At 35.2% G+C, this 23,794-nt stretch overlaps 1 protein-coding gene across 3 annotated transcripts in view; it reads left to right on the forward strand.

The window, feature by feature from the left end:
• Window positions 1–22,432, forward strand: part of FAM184A (family with sequence similarity 184 member A) — a 120,315-nt gene extending 97,883 nt beyond the window's left edge. Inside the window, exons 10-18 of one of the 3 annotated variants that reach the window (XM_032651926.1) lie at window positions 950–1,162; window positions 3,203–3,356; window positions 7,053–7,180; window positions 8,553–8,737; window positions 9,181–9,327; window positions 15,608–15,725; window positions 17,685–17,789; window positions 20,292–20,494; window positions 22,086–22,432. In XM_032651926.1, the coding sequence (XP_032507817.1) occupies window positions 950–1,162; window positions 3,203–3,356; window positions 7,053–7,180; window positions 8,553–8,737; window positions 9,181–9,327; window positions 15,608–15,725; window positions 17,685–17,789; window positions 20,292–20,494; window positions 22,086–22,167 (1,335 nt within the window). In that variant the 3' untranslated portion in view covers window positions 22,168–22,432. The remainder of the gene's footprint in view (window positions 1–949; window positions 1,163–3,202; window positions 3,357–7,052; window positions 7,181–8,552; window positions 8,738–9,180; window positions 9,328–15,607; window positions 15,726–17,684; window positions 17,790–20,291; window positions 20,495–22,085) is intronic. The other 2 variants (XM_032651928.1, XM_032651927.1) reach the window with 2 other exon arrangements.
• The last annotated feature ends 1,362 nt before the right edge of the window (window positions 22,433–23,794 follow it).

The following is a 23,794-nucleotide window of genomic DNA, read 5'->3' on the forward strand; positions in this document are numbered from 1 at the left end:
TTCAACAAATGTGTAAATGAACACACACACACATATACAGATGCATGTATTTTGTGCTTTTAGTCTTTAAAATGGACTTAAATTTAAGTATTTTAAAACACATAGAAGCAATGTGGACATATTAAGGGTGATTTGTCTGTTTTCAAAAGCAAGGACAAATCAGTTTTCCATAGTGAATGAAAAGCACCTGTCATTATTAGAAGGCTGTAACTGGAGGATTGTGAGGGGTTTGTGATTTTTAAAAAGCTTGAAATCCTTTGAATTAAATCAAAATTCAAAAATAAAAACCTTTTTAAATATAAGAATTCTAAATTATAAACTAATAAATCTTTTAAAGAGTAGGTTTTTAATCCTCAAATAATCTTAGCTAGCTTTCATTGAGCACTTACTGCGTTGCAGGGGCCATTCTGAGTGAACTGTGTATAGTAACACTCTCCCCTCTGACACAGCCTGGTGAGGTATTGACAGTGACAAGTGGCAGAGCTACAATTTTAACTCAGAGCCCACAGTCCTAACTACTCAACTTTGCTGCCTCAAAAATAAGCAGTTTAACTTCTCCTACTAGATAGTGTGATTCCGTAAAGTGACCATAACCTAGTAAATACGTTAGCTATCTTTGTTTTTATTTCACATCATGAATTTTTGTGGCAGTGCAGCATAGGTATTTGTTGTATTTTTAAAATGTGGGCTGCAGTGTTCTTTAGAGAGTCTACAAGCGTAATACCACTGAAACAGTCTATTTTTAGGATAATTACTGAAAACAGAATAAAAGTGGTAATACCTAAAGATTAGTTATCTGTGATATATTATAAAACATTTTAAGTGGATATTTTGTTAAGGCAATTATTTTGCTTTTGTTAGTATCTTTGAAATGCTTTTTTCCTTAGATAGGCAATATGTGAAACATGCCTTGTATTTATTCTTCTTTGTGTACCATTCTGTGGCATAGATTTCCTTGCTGAAACACAATCTGGAGATGCAGCTTTCCCAGTCTCAGACCTCTTTGCAGCAACTGCAAGTCCAGTTTACACAAGAACGACAACGACTTACACAAGAGCTTGAAGAATTAGAGGAACAGCATCAACAAAGACATAAATCTTTACAAGAAGCACATGTCCTTGCATTTCAAACTATGGAAGAAGAAAAGGAAAAGGAACAAAGAGTAAGTTTAAAGTGACATAAGTTCAAATGTAATCAACAGCCCAATAATTGTTAGCCTTCTAATTTTAAAGAGTTCATTTTTTGCTCCAAAAAATTATATATTGCTTTATTTGTGTTTTCTAGGCTATGACTTCTTGTAGGGGGTCACAGTAATTAAACACAGACACTAATTATACACTATAGCAGACAAATTTTATTTCTGTTTCCCATGATATTGCCAAGTTCATGATGAAACTAATACACCGTCTGGCTTGTCATATGTTAGCAGTGATGAAATAAATTTAGTTGTAACCACTGTAATCACTTAATACTATCTTGAACTTACAATAGTGTTTCATCAAATTTTTAATTTTTCTCTCTCAGTCTGGATCTACAAAAGACACATGTACCCAAGGAATTTATATTTTTTAATCTCACATTTTTGTCCCTCATACTTTTTCTTATGTACAGAAGTCACAATGAATCGAAATGGGAGACATTTTAAAATAGTATAGTTCCCTATATACAGCCCTAACAGCTATATGAAAAGTAGTGATACAAATAAATCACTAAAAAAAGACTTAAACAGATACATTATTTGTTTAATTATATGCCAGAATCGCCCCATATCCATTATTTAGTTCTGTGTTAAAATGTTAGTTTGACATAGCCTTAGTGTGATTAATTTTGGTTTAGTTCACTTCTTAACACTGTATTTTTCAATTTCTTCTAGGGACCTTATGGATAAAGATAAAGATTTGATAGAAAAGTGTTATTAAACAGTATTTTTCACCATGTTTTAGTTATTACAGATACACATTTTTAATCCTTTATTTGGGTATAGATACTATTTTAAGAAATGGTATGTTATTTAAAGATTGTTAAAACAAAAAAGTCATATTCTTTAAAAACAACTCATTTGCCTGTACAATAAGTTGTAGTCTATTGATCTTGTCCAGAAATCAAGGAAGTTCCTTTGGTTAAAAATTTGACCTGTTTGCATTAACTAAATAATCTATTCATTGGATTCCATTTGTGAACTGTGATAACTTGTAAGCTTTCACATCAGTGCTTTAATTTTACACATTCAGTCTTTTCAAAACTGTAATCATTTTTCAAAAGAAATCGGAACTGGCAGTTTTGTTGTCTGTCATTAGGTTAGCCAAGCTTACCTGAGTCATGATGTCTATACGAGAAGTCCTTTATTTTTACCTGTATCCAAAGGAACTTATGCTGTACGTTTCAGAAAGGACATAAGTAGTCAAATAATTTTTAAAAGCAGCATTTTAGAGTAGTGGTTGAAGAAACACAGCCCTAGTTAGAATGTGGTATCTTTCTCAGAAACCTTTCATGTTATAGATTATAGTAAGGAAAACACTTCCTGGCTGAGTGCTATACAGTTCACTCTAAACTTGAAGTACCCTGAGCTCTGTTTTTTTTCTCTTGTGGCCATATAGCTTCTCTTCGTCTTGGCCACGTGTAGTGTGTTCTCTCTGGCTAGGCTTTTAAAATTAATCACATGAAGGGCTTTAGTTCACTTTTCCAGCTGCCTCCTCTCAGCTTTTGCTTCTGTTCACAAATGCAGGAGCAAAGAATGACTACAGAAAATAGCTACAAAAATTTTGTTAAGGTTGGAGTAGGAAAAGCCCTCATCTCTCTTTTCCTGATCAGAAGGAGATCTTTTCTGATCTGCCCTCCCCCACCTCTTTCCTAAGTCTAAGTCTGTGCACACGGAGGAATTATTCATTCATTTTAGGTGGTTTATGTCCCTTAGCAGCTTCAGAAAACAGCTTTATTTGAAAACTGCCTTAGGTAAAGGGTCTGTATCCCAATTCAAACACTGTATATTGACTCAACCTGATTTCATGATGATTATTCTACTGAAGTGAACCTACTGATTTATTTTCTAATGATGATCATTTATATCTAATTTTCATGAAAATGAATTAAAAAGACTTGTTTTCCTTGAATAATAACTGAGTTTTAGTAATTTTTCTATTTTGTTTCCATTTCCTTCCCTATATTCTAGCATAATAATTTGAATATGTTTCTCTTATTCAAGGCTCTTGAAAATCATTTACAACAGAAACATTCTGCAGAGCTTCAGTCATTAAAAGATGCACACAGAGAGTCAATGGAGGGCTTCCGGACAGAAATGGAACAGGAACTTCAGACGCTTCGGTTTGAATTAGAAGATGAAGGAAAGGCTATGCTTGGTATTTTGAAAAGATTATAATCCTGTCATATTTATTTTTACATCCTTCTAACTTAAAATTCAACAAGAAATCACAAAGTTTTATTCTTAATTTTTGAAACATCAAAATGAATATCTAAGTGGTGTTCACATTTTATTTGAAGTACCTGGGTGAAGGAGCAAGTATGGCAGAGGAGAATGGATAGAACACAAACAGTAAATTGAGGTCCCCTCAACGTTCTCCATACTCTGGCTGTGTAAGCAACACCCAGTGGTGCTTCCATTTGTCATTAAGGGACTAAACGGAGTCAGAACATTCAGGCTTCCCACAATCCAGTGACTGAAAGGAATAGACAAGGATGGAGCCACATGTCTTTAGACTAGATCATCATATTGGTTTTTTTTCCACTTAAGGATTTTGTTTTAATGAGAAAAGTCATGTCTAGGTCTGACTCTTTGTTTGGATATTTTCCAGAATTTTTATTAAATAGGACTTTTATCTCTGAGGTATTAAAATCACTATAGTTTTTATAGGAGATCAGTTGAGTTTGGAAGAAAAACTGAATATGTATTTAAAGGATTTTTTGTTTGTTTTTTAGTGTCATTCAGTGACTTTTTATTCCTGTCATCTCATTTTCCTTCTGTTTGTGTTTTTTTCCAAATTCTCCTATTGTTTTTGACGTCTTTTGTCACACCTCAGTGGCACACTCTTTTCCAAGTAATAATTGAGAACAAAGAAGACCAGAGTGTTCTGAATATTTGGGGCCTCAAAGGGAAAACCAATTGACCCAGTTCATCTTCTCTACTGTTGCTGGGAGTTCTAGGCCAAGTCGTTATAGCTCTCTCCTCTTCCCGAGGAGAGGTAAAAATGGGCGAAGTGTTGGAACTTGTATCCACTGAAACATGATTTAAATACATTTGTCTTTGTAGACAAAAGACTTTTTGTGGTTTCTTAGACTTTTTATTTTGAGATAATTGTAGATGCACATGAGATTATAAGAAATAGCATCTTTTTCGTCTGAAATCGTCTGAACCTTTTACCCAGTTTCCTTCCATGGTAACATTTTCAAACTAAAGTGCATATCACAGCCAGGATGTTGACATTGATACTGTCAAGACACAGAACATTCCCATCACCATGGTATCCCCGCTGCCCGTTTATAGCCACATGTACTTCACTCCCTGCCCCCACCATTAATCTCTTCTCCATTTCTATAATGTTGTCATTCTAAGAATGTTGTAAATGGAATTGTACGATACATAGCCTTTTGAGATTGGCTCTTTTCACTCAGCATAATTCTCTGGAGATTCATGCAGGTTGTTGTATGTATCAATAGTTTGTCCCTTTTTATTGCTAAGTAGTACTCCATGGTATTGGCCTACCGTATTGGTTGTCCTTTACCTACTGAAGGACATCTGTGTGTTTTCAGTTGTGTGCAAATTTAAGTTTTTATTTCTTTGGGATAAATGCCCAGGAGTTGAGTTGCTGGGTCATGTGATACTTGTATGTTTAGTTTTTTTAAGAAACCGCCACTGTTTTCCAGAGTGATTATTCCATTTTACATCCCCACCAGCAATGTATGAATGATCCAGTTTCTTCACATCCTCACCAGCATTTGATGTTGTCATTATTTTGTTATTTTAGCCATTCTGGTAGGAGTGTAGTGATATCTCATTGTGAATTTTACTTTGCATTTTCCTAATGGCTAATGGTGTTGAACATTCCTCCATGTGCTCTTTTGCCATTTGTGTATCTTCTTTTCCAATTGTATTGTTTCTTTTTCTACACACACATCTATGGCTTCAACGCCATCTGTTGTGCTTGTGACTCCAAATATGTATTTCTAGACCAATCTGCCTTCCTTGTGAATTAGATTTATATTTTTTACTGCTATTACACTGTTAGATATTCTAACTCACACTGTGTTTTAAAATATTAGCTCACCATCTCCCTCAGGTCTAAAATATATTTCCATTCCCACACCTCCCACTTGAATTTATGATATCACTGTTTACTGAGTTGCCAAAACCACGAATCTGGGAGATGCATTCAACCTCTTTTCTTTTGCTTGCATGTCGTGTTATTCCCTCCTCTTAAATATTCTCTGTATCTGTTTCCTCTTCTTTCATCCTTTCTCCACCCTTAATTCACGGTCGTATCATTTCTCACCTGGATTATTACCGCAACCTTCTTGCTGATCTTCCTTCCCACAGTCCATTCTCCAAACTCCAGTTGGGTTAATTTTTTTTTTTTTTTTTGCGGTACACGGGCCTCTCACTGCTGCGGCCTCTCCTGTCGTGGAGCACAGGCTCTGGATGCGTAGGCTCAGCGGCCACGGCCCACGGGCCCAGCATCGGCAGGCGGACTCTCAACCACTGCGCCACCAGGGAAGCCCCAGTTGGGTTAATTTTTGCAAGACTCAAATCTCACCATGTGACTTCCCCACTTTAAATCCTTCAGTGATTCCTCATATCCTTCACCAGGTCCTGTCAATTTTTCCACTGAAGCCGCCCTTAACAGCAGGGGAAGCTGAACTTATGCTCTACATGAGGGTCTCGGGAGGAGCCTAAGTTGACTTGCTACAAGCACAGCATTTCTTTGAAGTCTCATGTTTCAGCTTTGAAACTTGTAACTTGTATTTTACTCATATATTCAGTGTTAACATTAAATACAGTGGCTTTTCCAAAAATCTTCATGTAAAATTCACGTTTTGGAAGATGATCATGTGTATTCTAAAAGTCCCTCAGGCACACTGCCACACACACCTTAGTTTGAGGACCATGAATGTAAACATGGAGTAAAAATCATTTTGTACTAAAACTTTCTCAGGCTGGGCTCCATTTTCTTCCCAGTATGACCACTTGCTCTGTGGGCGCCTGCCATACCAAACTTCTTAAAGCTTGTCTGACAGAGCGGGTTCTTTCTGCTTTTGCATATGTTACTCCTTCCTCCTGAATGCTTTTATCTTTCTCCACTTGGAGAACCCCAGCTCAGTCTTTTAGACTGTGTTACCATGACAATTCCTTTGTTGATAGCATCCCCAGTTTCCCTCTCCTAGGAAATCTGGGTTCTTACACCACCCTGCTTTCATTATAACTGAAACACTGTATTTCATTATAATGTTCACCTCTGATATCCCACCTAAGTCCTTGATGCCCTTCCCTCTAGCCTGTGCAATTATAAGAACAGGGTCGTATTTTATTCTCCCATAGTATAGTACCTGGCATTCAGTAAGTGTGGATTGTATGAAATAATCTCAAATTCAGATAAAAATAATGACTTCGAAATCACTAAGAACAATCACCAGTCAGTGCTTAACATCTTTGAGGGATATCATGGAAGACGTCTTACGTGGGTGGGAAGTTGCCTCCTAAATATACGTTATAGTACCATTCAACCCTAAAATGTGTTATTCTACTAGTGAGTGAGAAGAGTTAAAAATTTCCTCTCCATTAGTACCTTACTTGCAAACTGAAAACATATATAGAAAACCTTGATCCATTTGAGCAGCTGAAAATTTTCTTATCCTCTTCAAAGCCAGATGGCCTCTAAATTTATATTTTATGATAGTATGTAGTATTTTAAGAGGCATAGACAATCCTATGATATTTTAATGGGAATATGTGTCCTAATTTTAAAAAATAATACTTTTATGATTTTTATCTAAAATACTAATATTTTAAAACTACACTAAATCTTTTTTTCCTTGGATTCCAGCTTCTTTACGCTCAGAACTAAACCATCAACATGCAGCTGAAATTGATTTGTTACGGCATAACCATCATCAAGAATTGGCAGCCGCTAAAATGGAATTAGAGAGAAGCATAGATATCAGCAGAAGACAGGTAGAGAACATTCTGTTCTGTGATGTCTTAAATAAATAGATATGAATAGATTTGAATGTTCACAATTTTCTGAAAATTATTTTGTAATAACTAGTATTTTCACTAGTAATTATTTACTATCTATATTAAAGAGTTTTATTTTTAAAGGGAGTTAGGTAATTCACCTTTAGTATAGTGGTCAGTTTATTTTATGACCTTTTAATTGAATATTTTGAATTTTATTTGCATCTTGAGTGAACAATGAAATACAAATAATACAAAGAGTGAAAACAGAATACTATAAAACAGCAGTGTCTGTCCAGTAGAACTTACCATGATGAGGGACCTCGTCTATATCTGTGCTATCCACTATGACAGTCACAAGCCAAATAGGTCTAGTGTGACCAAGGACCTGAATTTTTAATTAAATTTTACTAATATATTTAATTAATTTCAGTTAATTTAAACAGCCATATCAGATAGCACAGCTATCGAAGTAGCAGGTCCTCAGGAAAGAAAAGATAATTTATATGTCCATATCACTAGCATAGCTACTATTCACACTTTTTAAATTTTGCTCATTAGCCAAGTGTACTTTCTTTAATTAGATAGTTTGTGATCCTGAATGTACGTCTGGATGAATGGATTTCTAGTCATAGTACAGTGAAGGTTATTCCCTGTTTATTAGTTTATTACTTATGACTTTCCCTTTGTTAGTCTTCAGATATGTTAAATAATCAGCTCAAATTTTTCTTCATTACTAGAAAGTTTTAAATGAGCCACCTTATAACCATGGAGGGAACTTATATTCTCTCCAACTAGGCTGCTGCTGAAATTGACAATGTCTAGGCCTGCAGAATTTGCAGAAAACAGTGACTTGTAGGAAAATGGAAGGGAGCTTATCTGTCAGACAGGATAACTACTAGACCGGCATGAAGCAAAGTCTTCTAAGCAATGGGATGTGTATATACTGGGATGGCCTCCATAGAGGCAGGTCCTTTTTAAATTAAAGGACGATGGCACCAGCATTTTACTGCAAGACCATGTAACTTATTGAGTACTTAAGAGCCCTGTATTCTAATATCGGCTCTGCCATTGATTATAGATCATCCTTGGACAAATCATCTCTTGGGTATTGGTGTCTTCAACAGTAAAATGAGGGAGAAGTGCTTATATGGTCTTTTGGGTCCCCTGTGGCCCTGTGGCATCCATATAAACACTTCTTGTATATTGATTATGAAAATAGAGGAGGCCTCGAGGTTTCCTTATTTCAGCAGTTTGCTTTTGAAGCAATGTCAGATTTACGTTTGACATTCCAGTATGTCATTTTCTTTCCCTTAAACACAGAAAGTAAATATGCAGAAAACTTTTAAGAACTATTTGTATTTTTCAGAGTAAGGAGCACATGAGTAGAATAACAGATCTACAAGACGAAGTAAGGCACAGAGAGCATCACATCTCAGACTTGGATAAGGAAGTACAGCACCTTCATGAAAATATAAATGCCCTAACAAAGGAATTGGAACTTAAGGGAAAAGAAATTCTCAGAGTAAGAAGTGAATCCAACCAACAGATGAGGTATGCCTTCAGTCACCACAGAAGGAATTTGCAGTGTTACCTGAAAGACTGTTGCAATGGTATTTAGCAATACATGCCTATTTTTATGACTAGATAGCCTTCTAGTAAGATATTGAGGACCACTTTTTACTTTATTTGTTGACTATGTTATAATTTGGATGTAGAAGAAATGTTTATATTTTGAAAGATGTGTATACATTCACTAACTTTGGAAATTGTATGTAATTAACTAAAATCTTTTAAAAATGTTATTTTAAAAAGCATTAAAGGAGACAACTTTAACAAGCTCGAAGATTAGAGCAAAGTAAGTACTTTACTTTAGGCTGTTTCCACTGATTTTCTGTATATGATACCTAAAGCCATTTCAAATCTGTTAGAATATAGAAAGTTTTGAAAGCTCGACTTCAGAATAACGTTTTCTTAACTAAAAATAAATTAAACAGGTTGCATGAACAAGATTTAAACAAGAGACTTGAAAAAGAGCTGGATGTCATGACAGCAGACCACCTCAGAGAGAAAAATATCATGCGGGCAGATTTTAATAAGACTAACGAGCTACTCAAGGAAATAAATGCAGCTTTACAAGTGTCGTAAGTCGCATTGTATTAAAGAAAATTCATGTGTGGAGAATAAACTGAGGAGCACTGTGTCTAACCTCAGATTAGCTAGTCCTTTGAATCTAATTAAATGATACTTTAAAAGGAAAACTTAAGTGCTGTATTTACAGATGGTAACTGCAATATGATGTATTCTTTAATTACAAGAAGGCAGTTGAACAATTATGTTTTATCAGCTGCTACTGCTGTGGTTCTACTAGGATAATATTTGTCCAAAGACCTGTCCCTCAGGATCGTGAACCTATCATGCCATGGTGAAAACTCAAAAGATACCCATTATATAATGTTAAGTAAAAAGAGCATATTGTGACCAATGGGGTTATTATGATCCTATATATACACTAATAATACATATTTTACAAAAGTATCAAAAGATCTTAAATACAAATTTTAATGGTAGTGATTCCATCTATGGACTGGATTAGGAGGTATTGGAGATGGAGAAGAGCAAAAACTTCCTTTTAATTTTATATACTCTACTTACACATTGTTTGAATTCCTACAACAAGCATTTGATTGTTTTATGATTTTAAAAATCAATAAATGTAAAACATCACAAAGTTAGTACTCATATATAGTAGCTCCAATATCATTAAAACCCAAAGTTCTAATTATTGCTTTATGTTTTAAAAAATATTTAATAGCCCCTCTCTTTCCTACACACTTACTTATAAACTCCTATAGCTAATGCACCTGGCATTCACTCCATCTCTGTGGCCTAAACTGTGGTCCAGTTTAAGTTATCTCAGAAATAATTTACTCTAAGCTGCTGCAATGATTTATTCACTTTCAGTCTCTCCTCTTCCAACCAATTAAAAAGCCTTCATAAAAAAATATAAATATCTCCATATACTTCAATAAAGTCAAAATAGTGACTTATTCCCATTACCCTCAGTGTCAAAGTCAAACTTAAAGTCGTAGCTCCAGTGTGCCGTCTCCTGCCTCATCCCACAGCCACCCATATTCCCTGTCTGCTACCTTTGTGTCAGCCACACTGACGCTCACAGTTTCCTTCTGAGTCTCCTGTGTTATCCTCTACAGTCCAGAATAAGCTCCTGTGTCATTCCTACCTATTACCTTCCTCCAATCTAAAAATCATCTCGCATTTCATCCATTTAACCAGCTAAGCCTCACAGTAAGTCTTGTTAAATTTGTACCACATATGCCAACATTCACTTCAGCTGAAACAGAAAACAGACCCCACCCCCACCCCAGTCACTGGCATTTACTTCAGATGCCTCTGAGGTGAGGTGTTCTTTCTAATGGACACATACAGAATTTTCACATCAGTAGGCACTCAATGAATATTTCACAAATAAAATCTTTGAGGATTCCCTATAATACTTACCACTTCATAAAGTTACCCTTGAAATGGTAAAGAGACTCATGAGGTCGTTTCCCCAGTCACAGTGATTCTGGGTGTTTGCAGTTATTGGGGGTAATTTTTAAATCTTGTGGGCTGCAGTAAGAGCTTGCACACCTGCCGTGTCGAAAAGATAATAATCTCAGGCATTTTGCAGAGATGAGTTACAGTGAACCCCAGTGACCACAGCGTTATCAGGCAGAGGCTAAAATCCTGGTATCCCCCTCTTCATACTCTGAGAAAACATGCTCACGGAAAGAATAACCTCTGTCTGTCCGTGTGTCCGGTCTCCTTAGGAATGTTACGTTACAAAGAGTAAGGGTTATATCTTTGTTTTTACTTTATTCCGTTTTTTTTATGGTTTTTGCGCATTATGAACTTGCAGTAGATAGAAAATAATTTAGTATTTTTAATATTCATTTTAATCAAAGATTAGTGTGACTCATAAGTCAAATATTTTATCTGTTTTTCTAGATCTACCATTCAACTAGGTCTATGCTAACCAGCCATATTTCTTTCTTCACCTGCTGTCATTATGTAATTAACCTCTCGTCTTAGGTATCTACTCATTTAGTTAAAAACAAACACATATACAACTGTATTTAGGCTAGCAACGTCTAGTAGATTTTTCTGTAATAACAAACATGTGCTGTATCTGCTCCGTCCGCTAGCCACAGAGGCTGTTGAGCACTTGAAGTGGCTGGCGCAACCAAGGAACTGAATTTTTAACTTCATTTAATTTTAATTAAGTTAAATGTAAATAGCCACATATGGGCTAGTGGCCTCCATATTGAAAAGCACAGTTTTAGACAGGTGGATATTTCTGGTGCATATCCTCAGATGCAGCCTGCTGGGATCTGCTGAATGGTTTGGATTTAAACAGATGGAAAGCAGGGAGGGTCCATTCCAGTTTAAGGAACTGGGGAGAACAACTTTTGAACTACTCTCAGCCTGTTTCAGAGAACTAAGGGTACCCTACTGAAGTTCCTAATCAACCGCATGCTGACTTTAAAACTTCAAAATCCGCAAAGCCCTGGGGATGCTTGGCAGTGGGTATGGTGGAGGGACTGGAGGGGCACGGGTCAGCCTGCCACCTGAAGCCTGCAGCTGAGGGGCCTCTGGAGCAGCTGGACATTTCTTGCTTCTTTCCCTGCCCCAAACCTTGTTGGACTCCAGGGAAATGAAATGGGGACAAAAGTTTAAAGGAGGGACCGTACCTCTAAACATCGTTGAAATGGTGGTAAGAGTTCTGTGTCTCTTACGGAATTATTACTAGAAATCCTCTAGTGCTGGGTATTAAAGTCTACTTAGGTTTTCAGATATGCTACAGAAATTGTTTTATTTTCTTGAGTGGTATAGTATCTTAGTAAAAACATTGTATCTAAGAAATACGTCGTGGTTTTTGTTTTAGAAACAAATGAGAATGGGCTGTTTTAAAGAACTTTAAGCTAAATGTAAATATACACAGAACTTGGAGTCATGGCAGATCTTTATTATGCAAAAAAGGTAGTTTGGTTCAGAGATTATTATTGTTTAGGGTTATTTTACCTTAACTTCTCACTGTACTTCATGAAGCCAAAAGGTAATTTCTTATTGGGGGAAACATTTGAGTTTCTGTACTTGGACTTTAAGTAGGTCAGTAATACCTGATTAAAAAGAAGCTCTCCACCACACCAGCATTACTTATTCCTTAAAAGTTGTTTGAGTTTTTTAAATCTATAATACCCTAAGAGTTCTTTGTTGTTGTTATTTGATTTTTAAGTTGCCATACAGCTTATTTTCATAATCTTGTGAGGTAAAGATGAAGTCGTTCTATTGTCACAAGTCTGAATCTGTGCCTGTAACTTATGGGAAAGAGAAGTTCGACGTTAAGCTGCTTGAATTACTGTATTTCCTTTACCTTAAGGCTGTAGGAGATAGTATACTAGAGTTCTTTCATTTTATACAATTAAAATTCTAAAATAGATATGACTATTTTAGAATTTAGTCATATTTTAGAAATTAGTCATTAGTGACTAATAATACTGTTGTTTGGCTCTAAAATCTCAACTTACTGATTTTTTGTCATTTATTTTAAAAGTGTGGAAGGACTATCAACTGGGAAACTTTTTTATACAGCTTTTTATGCATTCATATTTTTGGTTTGTGTTATCCATGAGCCATAGACACTGACCTATATATTCTCAGAGCCAAAAAAAAAAAAAAAAAAAATCAGGGCGGGCGTGCCTGGGGAGAATCAAGCAGTGACCCTAATTAGTAATTTTATATGTTCTACTTCTGTCTGTTCTTTGTATTACTTCTAATGGGAATCTGTATTTTGAGTAAAAGTCTGTATGTACTTGTGTAGTTCCCTCAAGGCAGTTATTTCCCAGGCTTTAATCCTTCCTATACAGCCTTTGGGAATTTGGTCATTTCTGGCTACCTATGATATTATTGTCTTAATATTTTTAATTGACTTGTTTTAACTTAATCAACTTTTCCTGTTAAATTTTTAACTCTGCAGTAAAACCATTATCACTACTGAAAAATTTCACCCATTATTCTAAATAGAAGTTAAGCCATAACTATATAAATGTGACTTCTGTGAAAATACAACAGTGTTATTAGATCCTGGCTAGCACTGATGCTTGAGGCCTGCCTGAGTGCTGTGAAACAGCATAACATGCATATACGCTATGAAGACCAGTCAAGATACACAGAACCTAACAGACTTTCTCCTTGTGGTCAGAAAGATTAAAGGAGAACAAACTAAACTGTCTCCTGTATCACTAGTCGTTCACACCTAGTCTTTGGGAAGCAGCTGGCTTGGAGAGTTGAGTGGGGCAACTGAAAGGGAAAATGTTGACTGCCCGGTGTTGGCGTGAATGGGCATCAGAAGAGGACGAAGTGTGCTTCCCCCATCAGGATTTTGAAAGACTAATAATTCTTGGAATATGTTTGCAGGTTAAATCTACATCATATTACTTGTTCTCTCCTTTAATGCTTTCCCATTTGTGTTTATATGGATGTTTCTTCAGTTTAATCAATTATTTTTTTCCCTTTACTATCCAGGTATCTTTAAAAAATTATTTTGGTGCTATAAAGGTATTTTGTGGAGAAGATTAACTGATAATAATTTTGTAGGTAAAGAATGTTGAAACTAAACAAAGACATACACTGGAATTTAAGTTCAGAGACCTTTATTATGCAAAAAAGGTGGTTCAAGGATAGTAACTGACTATTTTAGACTCACTTTACCTTAACTTCTCATTGTACTGGAACAAAGACATAGTTATTGGTTTTTTTTTTTTTAACTTTACAAATGAAGTACATGTATTTATTTACACCCCAAGAAGATGCTTTCTGAATTTTCCATACTTAAAAGCAACATTCAGAATTATTCTAAGACATAATAGTTTTAAATAAGGCTTTAAATTGAGTTTTTTAGTGAACATTTACTACCAAGTATTTTTGTTCAGCTGCAGGAAACAGTTCAAAAATCTTGTACCTTGTTTTTACTGATAAAGAAAGTACTCCAGTGACATCTTGTGGCTACTCTGGTATGAAACACAAATGCCTTTTTCCATGTTTCTCAAGCTTTTCAAAACCGTTGCCCATAAAATATAAACCTTTGCCCATATAATGCCACATCATGATAAAATGCAAGGTTACTTTATACGAGCTCAGTGAATTGTCACAGAAGAACAAAAGTGAAGATAATGAAGCTAGCCTCACGCTGAACTGACGAAGTCCCAACTGATCCTGAGACAGTCACTCCCTAACCCCACACTTCCTCTCCCTCATACCTCCCTACTTCCCAGATTAGAACTTCAGCCATGGGGCTGGGTAGGGAGCCAAAAATGTTATCTCCAAGTCTTTGGCTTGAGCTGAGTTAGTGGAATTTACTAAAAGTACTAAAATGCACAGATTCTGGTGCCCCTCTGGAACTGGAGGGTGGCAGTGGATCACTGGTACCTAGAGGATAGATCATCTAGAAGTTACTCAGTATTTGTTGACTGAATAAATTTTTCTGTGACTCTTCATTAACCATAATTTTGTTGAGCTTAGTTTATTCTGCTTATTTGGAAAACAAGTTTTAAGATTGTTCTAATTATTTGAATTTTCTAAAATTGAGAGTGCTTTTTTTCAAACTACAGTAGCAGTTTCCATTTGCACCCTCGTCATTCTGCCCTGTGCTATATTCTTAGACTCTGCAGGGTCCATGGCACCTCTGCTCATAAAAAATGGCCTCTATTCTAGAGTCTTCAGTGGCATTTAGTTCTATTACCTTCTCATTTCATTCAGGGCAGAACAGGCCTAGAAGGAAATATGATTCTTCTTTTATCTGATGAACTGGGTTTTTTTTTTTTTTTCCAGTTTATATATTCAGTATATTAACTGATATGCAGAATTTGTAAACTGCATTTCCCATAAACCAGGAAAGAATGATGTCATATGTGTGTGTCCTTTGTACCCCTTTCCTCTGTATCTTCTGTCCTTTTTATATATGTTAACAAACGTTATGTCATCACACAATATCGTATATGTGGTAAGTTCTCCTAATAGTAAGCCTACATTTCCAGCATCAAGTCTGCATTGCTAGGTTAGTATTATTCAGTATATTATTTCTTCTACAGAGCATACCTCACCTCATTCCCATATACACTTAAATGACTTAAAAATGAGTGAATTCTTCCAAAAGTAATCTGCAAAGCCTTTAATAACATCATCTGCACTTGGAGAGCCTTTCATAACACTACCTCTTGAGTCAATCATGTCATTATGCTTACAAGTTTTAACGGAAAAAGTTTGATTTTAAATTTTTGTGTGTTCAGCTGAACCAATTTGAAAAATATAGGTATTGCAAAAGAATGTCTGCATCGTATCAATGAAAGGTTTTCTTGTTTTTAGACTAGAAGAGATGGAAGAAAAATATCTAATGAGAGAATCAAAACCAGAAGATTTACAGATGATTGGAGAATTAAAAGCCATGCTTACAGAAAGAGATCAGGTCATAAAGAAACTATTGGTAAGTTGTTTTGGTTTGGGGGGGTAGGGGGTTCTGGTGTAACCATGTTAGTAACCTGTAGACTGTTGATTGGGAAAACATGAGAAAATATTTTTAAGTAATGCTAAACAAAAGTTGAAAGTACAAAATACGTGTATTGTGATTGAACGTTTATTAAAATGTTTATGAATGAGGATAAGAAATACAAAGTAATTTTAAATTTGGTATTATGGTAAGGAGATTGTGGCTTTTTTTCAGTAATTTTTAAAAAGAAATACTTTTTAATACATATTGAACGTTTAATAATACGTTATTGCCAGTGTACAGTTAATATACTACTGAAGTGTGTGTGTGTGTGTATTGTACATGGAGAATTAGAATTGGATGGGAAAGAACGGTCAACACATACATGCACAAGCCTGCATTGCGCCCTTCCACTTAGTCCTGTTAACTTCCTAAAGTGTGTCCCACTAAAACCTGATCCAAAGACATGCTTCATGGAAAAAGGATTCTATTTTCTTAGGGGTCTAGCCTAAGAAAAGCTACAGGCTCTGTCTTGAGAGTCTCAGTGCACACTGAGATGTTAGCGGCTCTGAAAAGTCCATCAGGGAAGAAAATACAGATTTAACAATAAGTACACTGCCTTCATTAAAGTCATTATTCCTCAAGAATTAAAAAAACACAGATGTTTTAAAATTCATAAAACATTTCAGAGTCTTCTAAAATTACATGACCTGATCAATAATTAAAATATTGCTTTTTACTGCCACTAACAAAAGTCAGTAAAACTAGAAATAGAATGCTAATCATTCTGTTTACTTATTGATCTCTTCATGAAAACTTTGGACATTAGCATGCAAAGACAGCCTAAGAGCATTTATTTCTGAAGTCCTTTTTCCTTAACATATTTATTTCTCTTAGCATTTAGGAAAGCCATCCTGTTGTATGGGACTAGAAGTTCCTGCCAAAAAGCAACAGGTAGTTGATTGGGGTTCATAGATGGAGCCCAGGAGCAGGGCTCCTGGAAAGACAGAATATGTGCTACTTCATCCCAGTAACCACCCAATTTTCCAAGCTTTGTGAACATGAGCACAGGCATCATAGCTTGCTCTGTCTCTGTGTGACAACAGTAGAGTCATGAAAAATTACCTTATATTCTACGTATGAAATTAGCAAATGTATTACTATGTTTCACCTATGGTAGAAATAGCTGTTGTTTTTCCAATTCTAGCCAGGGAATGGTCTACACTCTTTTCACTACACCCTAAGTCTGTGGACTGTGAGGCACATGGGCTGAGATTAATGATGGTCAGTGGTAACTAGGAGGGGGTTGAAAATCTAGTTCTCCTAGAGCACACAACCCTGCCTTTCACACACACAGTGATCCATTCACTTATGTGTTTACTTCCTACTGTCTGGTTGTTCAGTTAGCACCTGTTGGTGAAGCCAAAGGCAAAGGGTTTATCTTTGCATGGGCCATTCACTTTTTCTCTGTTCTGTGGTTACCATTGCTGTAATACATTGATGTCTCACAGAGGAGATTAGGCAAGCTCAAATACTTTTCCAGTACTCAAGAATAATGATATACCATAGTGGCATCTTCATGTCTGGAAACAACTCAGCCATGCACAGAGCAGCTCCATGAATGCAGGTTAAGCCTGCTCAAAATGCACAGTCAGCCCTCTGGAAAAGAGATGGGCCAAATAAAACATTTAGCTCTAGCCTTGGAGGGAAAAGGTATGAAAGGGTAGAGAAGAATCCCGGAGCACAGTGTTTAAAATGTGTTGAAAACTCACCCACTAGCAGACTTGAAGATTTCTAAGATTTCTAGACCTGACAGGTCTAGAAATCTTTGAATAAGGTATATAAATTTTCATTCAGGTTTTATATTAAATTTTGAATGAAATGGCATTTATACAATGAAGTTTTTAAATATTCAATAGAAAATGTTTAAGAAATGTTTGTAATTCTTTTTCATAGGAGGATAATAAATTTTATCAGCTGGAATTAGTCAATCGAGAAACTAACTTCAACAAAGTGTTTAACTCAAGTCCTACTGTTGGTGTTATTAATCCACTGACTAAGGTATGTGCTGTAAACATTGTAAAATAGGAATATGGCTTAAACTTGATTAAACTTTTTTATAAAATATTTAGAGCAGCAGAAGATAAAGCTTCCAAAAAATGTTTTCTTAAATTTAATAATCTAGGACTAAAATCTATGAATTCTTTATATACTCATTTTCAAATGAGATGCTAATAATATTCATTTATTTGTTGAGAATTCATATTCCTTAAAACAGTATTTTATTAATATTATAAAACCTTGGTTATACCATTTTGTTTTCTTATATCTTAAAAAAAAGAAAACTCACTTCTGAGTCGCTTCAGGATAACTTCTTGTCATTTCCTTAGTGTTCACTGTCCTCTATGGGGTCTTGAAAAGTACTCCAAGCCCTGTATACCCAACAGCTCTCCCTGACTTAAGGCCTGCCATCTTAATGGGCCTTGGGTTGGACATGTATTTTGTTGCCCACTAATCTTCAGAGAAGGGCCTTACTTCTCACAGTCTTAATCACCTTTCTTGACAATTAAAATTGAACATGACCTATTCTTACATTTTGTTGCTGTCTTAGGACAGATAGAAGAGCCTTGCAGATAAATGAAACGGACATGGCTAAGTATTATACATCTTTGTACCCGAGCTTCCTATGACTCCCATCATAGTGCTATAGGTATAGTGAGTACTAAGTAAATATTTGTTCAGTTGCAAAATTTCATCATGTTTTCTATAAGCTACTACAAATTATTCTAGTGAATAAAGCAAGTAATAAAGAATCAATAATTATGTATATGGGCTTTATAGGGATTACATATCTTTTAGCAGGAATCAGTAGTAGAAATAAAAATGCCCATGCTAAAGCTATGTTTTGGATTCAGATTTAATTAATTTGCACATCATATCTAATTTCTCTTAGGCCCTTAGCTAGAAAAATTTCTGCTTTCAAAGCTCATAAAACTTCTCTATTAAGAAGATGGAATCTATCCTTTCTTCACAACTTAAAGTGCTCCAAACTTTAAACTTAAATGTTTATTAAAACAGAATGACTTGAATGATTTGCAAAATGGAATGACTAAGGTCAGGAAGGCTATAGCTGTATCTCCGGAGTCCAAAACAGTGTCTGGCACATAAAGGCCTCTCAAAACAAAAAATTGGTGAATGAATGAATATAGTTAGTTTCAGTTTTTAAATTCATTATTTAGGGTGAAATAAGCTTTTAATTAAAAAGCTAGGTTATGAGACTTGTTGAAACGAGATTAGAAATATTTCCTTTTTACCTATTTTATTGGAATTACATTTTTAGCCACAAAACCATTACTGTAGAACTTTACCAATGATACTTTTGATTTCTTAAAATAGAAACCTTAAGTAGGTTTAATTATGCCCTCTCATGACTAGAACAAGAAAATGCTAAAGATACATCTTTGTAAATTTTGACTCCTAATAGGGACTCAATTTTCACAAATAATTCTGAAGAAGATATTGTTCTTCCTTTCTTTTTGCAGTTATGCTAAAATAGGCTTCAGAGACTTCGTGGTTCATAGAAAATGACAAAGGACAATGTCTAGATAGTTGAGATCATTATAAGCAAAGGAAAAGGACCATCTTGTCTATTAATTGCATTTTTTTCAAACTCTGGAATCATTTTGCAAAAAGTTATTTCATAAATTAGCACACATTTATGTTAATTTTTATTACACAAAGCAAGATGATGTTCATTGAATCTACACATGAATAGAGGCTAAAGTTAATGATTTGAAAGCTGATAGATTTTAATAATCTGAAATTGTATTGCTCTTTTCATCCATCAATTTTAAAAACCAATTAAAAGAAAAAAACATTGATTGCCTTTGTTTTATAACCTTTAATTTTTTTTAAAGATTGTGAGCTAATGGTAATACTACTAATTAATTGGTAATTGAGACTTAAGTATACAGATTTCATCTTCCCTCTTCAGAGAGATGGTGCAGTGAATTTAAAACCAAATTATTTCTCTAGGTCAGCTCTAAGTCTTAGGTAGAAATGTGAGATTTGATTCAAACTACTTTGCCAAGCATTTTCTCATTCCTTTTATTTTCCAGGCAAGGACTGCCTCCCTTTGACAGATGACTAAAGTTCACAGACCTCTCTTTTAAAATTATGTTAACTTTTCACCTTCTCCTAATTTTAGCCTAAACCCATTTAACCTCATGGTATCCATGAGATCTGCTGTTTCCCCCTTTCCCTTTTCCTCCCAATATTCTTTATCCGTTGGCCTTCTTTCCACCCCCTCCTCTCCTCCCCATGAACCATTCCTAAACATTTCTTCCTCATTCTTTCTGTCCTAGCAGCATGTCTGTCTGTGAGGATTCCATGTAGATAAAGAGCACCTCCAAGGATCCCCAGACCGCACTTTGGGTAACACTGGTTCATCTTAACATCCAGCTTCCGAAATTTTCCCATGCCAAATTTGTATCTTCTATTGTTCCTATTTTCTCATTCGTCCTTATGCAGGGACTGTCCTCACATGTATTATTTTTAATACAGCAAAAGAAGAAGAACAATAAATCACCAACAAACAGGTTTGTGAGTGTTCCCAATCTAAGTGCTCTGGAATCTGGTGGAGTGGGCAATGGACATCCTAACCGCCTGGATCCCATTCCTAATTCTCCAGTCCACGATATTGAGTTCAACAGCAGCAAACCACTTCCACAGCCAGTGCCACCCAAAGAGCCCAAGACATTTTTGAGGTGAGCCCCGTCTCACCAGTGATTTCTTTTCTTTTTTAACTTGAGAAATTTACTTTCTTACATTGCAGAAATCTACTACTTTAAGAACAGCCTAGGAAAAGAAATTTTACTGTGAAATATTTTCAAAATATATTCACCACCTCTCTAGAGAACTCCTTTTTAACTCTGTTAAAAAGATTTTTTCTGTTTCCTTGTCAATTTTCTAAATGCTTGAAGAGGTACTAATGTAATTCATATGCTTAGAATTTTAATATTTATATTTATGGACCGGTGCTTCATTTTTAGAATTATCACCAGTTTTTCATTAATAATCCATCCCCCTTATTACAGAAATTCAAGATATTTTTTATTGCTTTTGTTTCTTATCTGTTTATTTTTCCCTTGCTTATTTATAAATATATATGCACTTATTGCCAAAATAAAAAATATATAAGCTCTGGGAACTTAATGACAGAAGTAGGAAATTTAGGAAAAAAATTTTATAATTAATATTCCAGTTTTATCTCAGAGTCCTTGAATGTATTAATAAGTAAAATTTGAATGAAATCCAATTGTTTATCCATTAAATAATTAGTCAGAAAGTGCTGTCATTTTGTGCTTACCTTACTATTACTGATCTTGTGCTGTTTTAAAATTTATCTTTTGACTTATTCTTACTAAGTCTCAGTGTCACTAGTAATAATCAATCATACAGGTAGACTACTTTTTTTTTCTAGGCTAAGTGATTAATGACTAGTTAATGACATTATTTTAAATAGAAAAAAATAGCAAGAATGAAAAATAGTCAAATACACCTTTGAATGTGTCTCCTGCTAAATACTTTGTGTTGCTTATTTTCCCTTGTGCATGGGTATGTTCAGGTGTCAGTAAGATGCATGTGCATGGGCTCAAGGAACATGCCTACTGGAGTTTCCATTACACATTGTTGCGTGCCTTGTAATTTCCCCCAAAGACGGTAGGGATCCTTTTATTTTCTTAACTAGCCCAAAGAATCTTTAGTTAGAGTTAAGATAAGTATAAATTATATAAATTTGAAGATGGAGGGGAAATTGGCATTTTAGTGTACTCCTTTCCCCTAGAGTATCTGCTGATGGAATTATGAAAGTTTAATATAAAACATACATATATAAAAAATATTATACCATGGTTTAGTTACTTAATTTAGTTATAGTTAAGGACACATCTGTAAGAAATGCTTGTGTCAGATTCTAAAAATTTTTTTTAATTAACTAAAAGAGAAAAGGTGCTGAACAAGAAGAATGTTACCTGGTTCTCTCTTATTTCCTACAGTTCCTCCTGAACTTTTTTATTCCAAGAAGGTCACCTGACTTTTCTCAACTGTTTGATTTTTTTTGTTTCTTGTAATTGTTGTAATGTGGCTCCTCCTTCACGGACTTCATCTGAGCTGCTGCTGCAGTCTCATGGAGTGGAGAACACAGTCCAGTGTAGAGGAAGTAGCAGATCTTTAAAATGCATCTCCTAATGTAGGGAACCAGTTGTGGTCATCTGCACTGATGTTTTATGTGCTTTTCCCTTCATTTTGCAAAACAGCTTAATGCTGGGTTACATGTCTCTCTTTTTATGAATTCAGTCCTCCTCAGAGTGAAGCTTCCCCGGTGGCTTCTCCAGATCCCCAGCGCCAGGAGTGGTTTGCCCGGTACTTCACATTCTGAAAGAATTGCTTTGGCACAGTTCTAGGCGGACTGTTACTAAAAGCATGACCTTATGCAGATCGTTATGTGAACAGGGTTTCCTATGTCAGACACGGTGAAAGTATTTGTCTCTCCAATTGAAAATGCCCTGTATTTCCTGTGATATTTATTGGAATCACTCTATAAGGTACTGTATTATGTGTGTAATTATAACAGTTATTTTTATTTGAGATGGGAGAGTCTTTAATCTTTGTAATTACTGCATAATAAATTTTGTTAGAACAAACAGTCTTTCTTTTTTGCTAGTAAGTTTGTTTTAACTTTTAAATACTTTTTAATTCCAGGTAAGACTTGTCAGAAAAAGTTTTACTACAAAATAATCATAAAATATCAAATTACTTCAATAACAAAATCAGGACAGGGAAATATAACCTGTTAATTTGTTTCATTTCCGTGTATAACTGTAACTGTGTTCTCTAAGTTTACAAGGCTAGAATGAAAACACATGTGGAAATTATGGACTTTCGAGTATATAAAATACTGCCAACTTATTTATATTGTTTTTTAAAATTATTCTGATAGTTGAGAACCTAGGATTTCTAGTACAGCATCTATGCTCAGTGTTACGAAGCCAGCTTGTTAGTTTTCTAAATAGGCAATTTGGTACTGACACATGAACATGGACCCAACTAACAACTATCACATGTTAATGAGACCTTTTCTTCCTTTAAGTTTTCAGTCCACCTTGGCAGGCTACTGTATTGTATTCTGTGGCCTGAAAGAGTGCATCCGTTTCTAAGAGTGCTAAATATAGTTGACTCCGTAATTATAGTTGACTCAGTAATGTAGATTTTAGAAGAACCTGGGTGAACATGATCTATGAATGATTATAATAATGTTAAAGACCAACATTTTAAATGATTGTTGTGTGTCAGGCACTGTGCTGAGGGGCCAGTAGAAAGATTATCTCATTTAATCCTCACAAAATCTTCAAGGAATAAACCACTGCATATGAGTATGCATGGCTGGTAGTGTGTTCTTTAAATTATCCTGAGAAAAAGTTCTTATAAAATGCTTGCTTTGAATTTTTTCTTCAGATAAGAGATTGAATTTTCCAACAAAACATGGTTAATGCTTATTTCAGAAAACACAGTTATAAGCTCATTTTCTTGCCCCTAGTTTATACATATCTTATAATTTGGATGTTTATTTACCAAAGATTTGATGATTAAAACTCCTGCAGGTGACTATGGGTATACAAAGATGAACACCTGGCCTCAAGGAGCTAATCATATACTCACTGAAATAGTTCAGTACCAAATGGTTTTTTACAGCAGTATCAGAAGGGCCACAATCAGCTCTATGGAGGGTGCATTGGGAGTGGAGAAGAGGAAGTGATTGCTCCCTAAGTGGTGGCTACTTGCCTACAGTGTCAAGCTACCTAAGCTGGATATGGAAGTGGAACTCAAGTATAATATTGTGTGTGTGTGTGTGTGTGTGTGTGTATATATATATATATAAAATATAATATTGAAGGATGAGTAGGAATTAAACAGCCCCACCTTTGGTCTGTCTGGTTAAGGCACAAGCTGAAACAACAGTCAGGAAGGAGCAGGCCAGCTGCATCCAAAGAACTCAGTGTAATCCT

Source organism: Phocoena sinus, chromosome 12 (genome assembly GCF_008692025.1).
Source record: "Phocoena sinus isolate mPhoSin1 chromosome 12, mPhoSin1.pri, whole genome shotgun sequence".
Lineage (NCBI taxonomy): Eukaryota > Metazoa > Chordata > Mammalia > Artiodactyla > Phocoenidae > Phocoena > Phocoena sinus.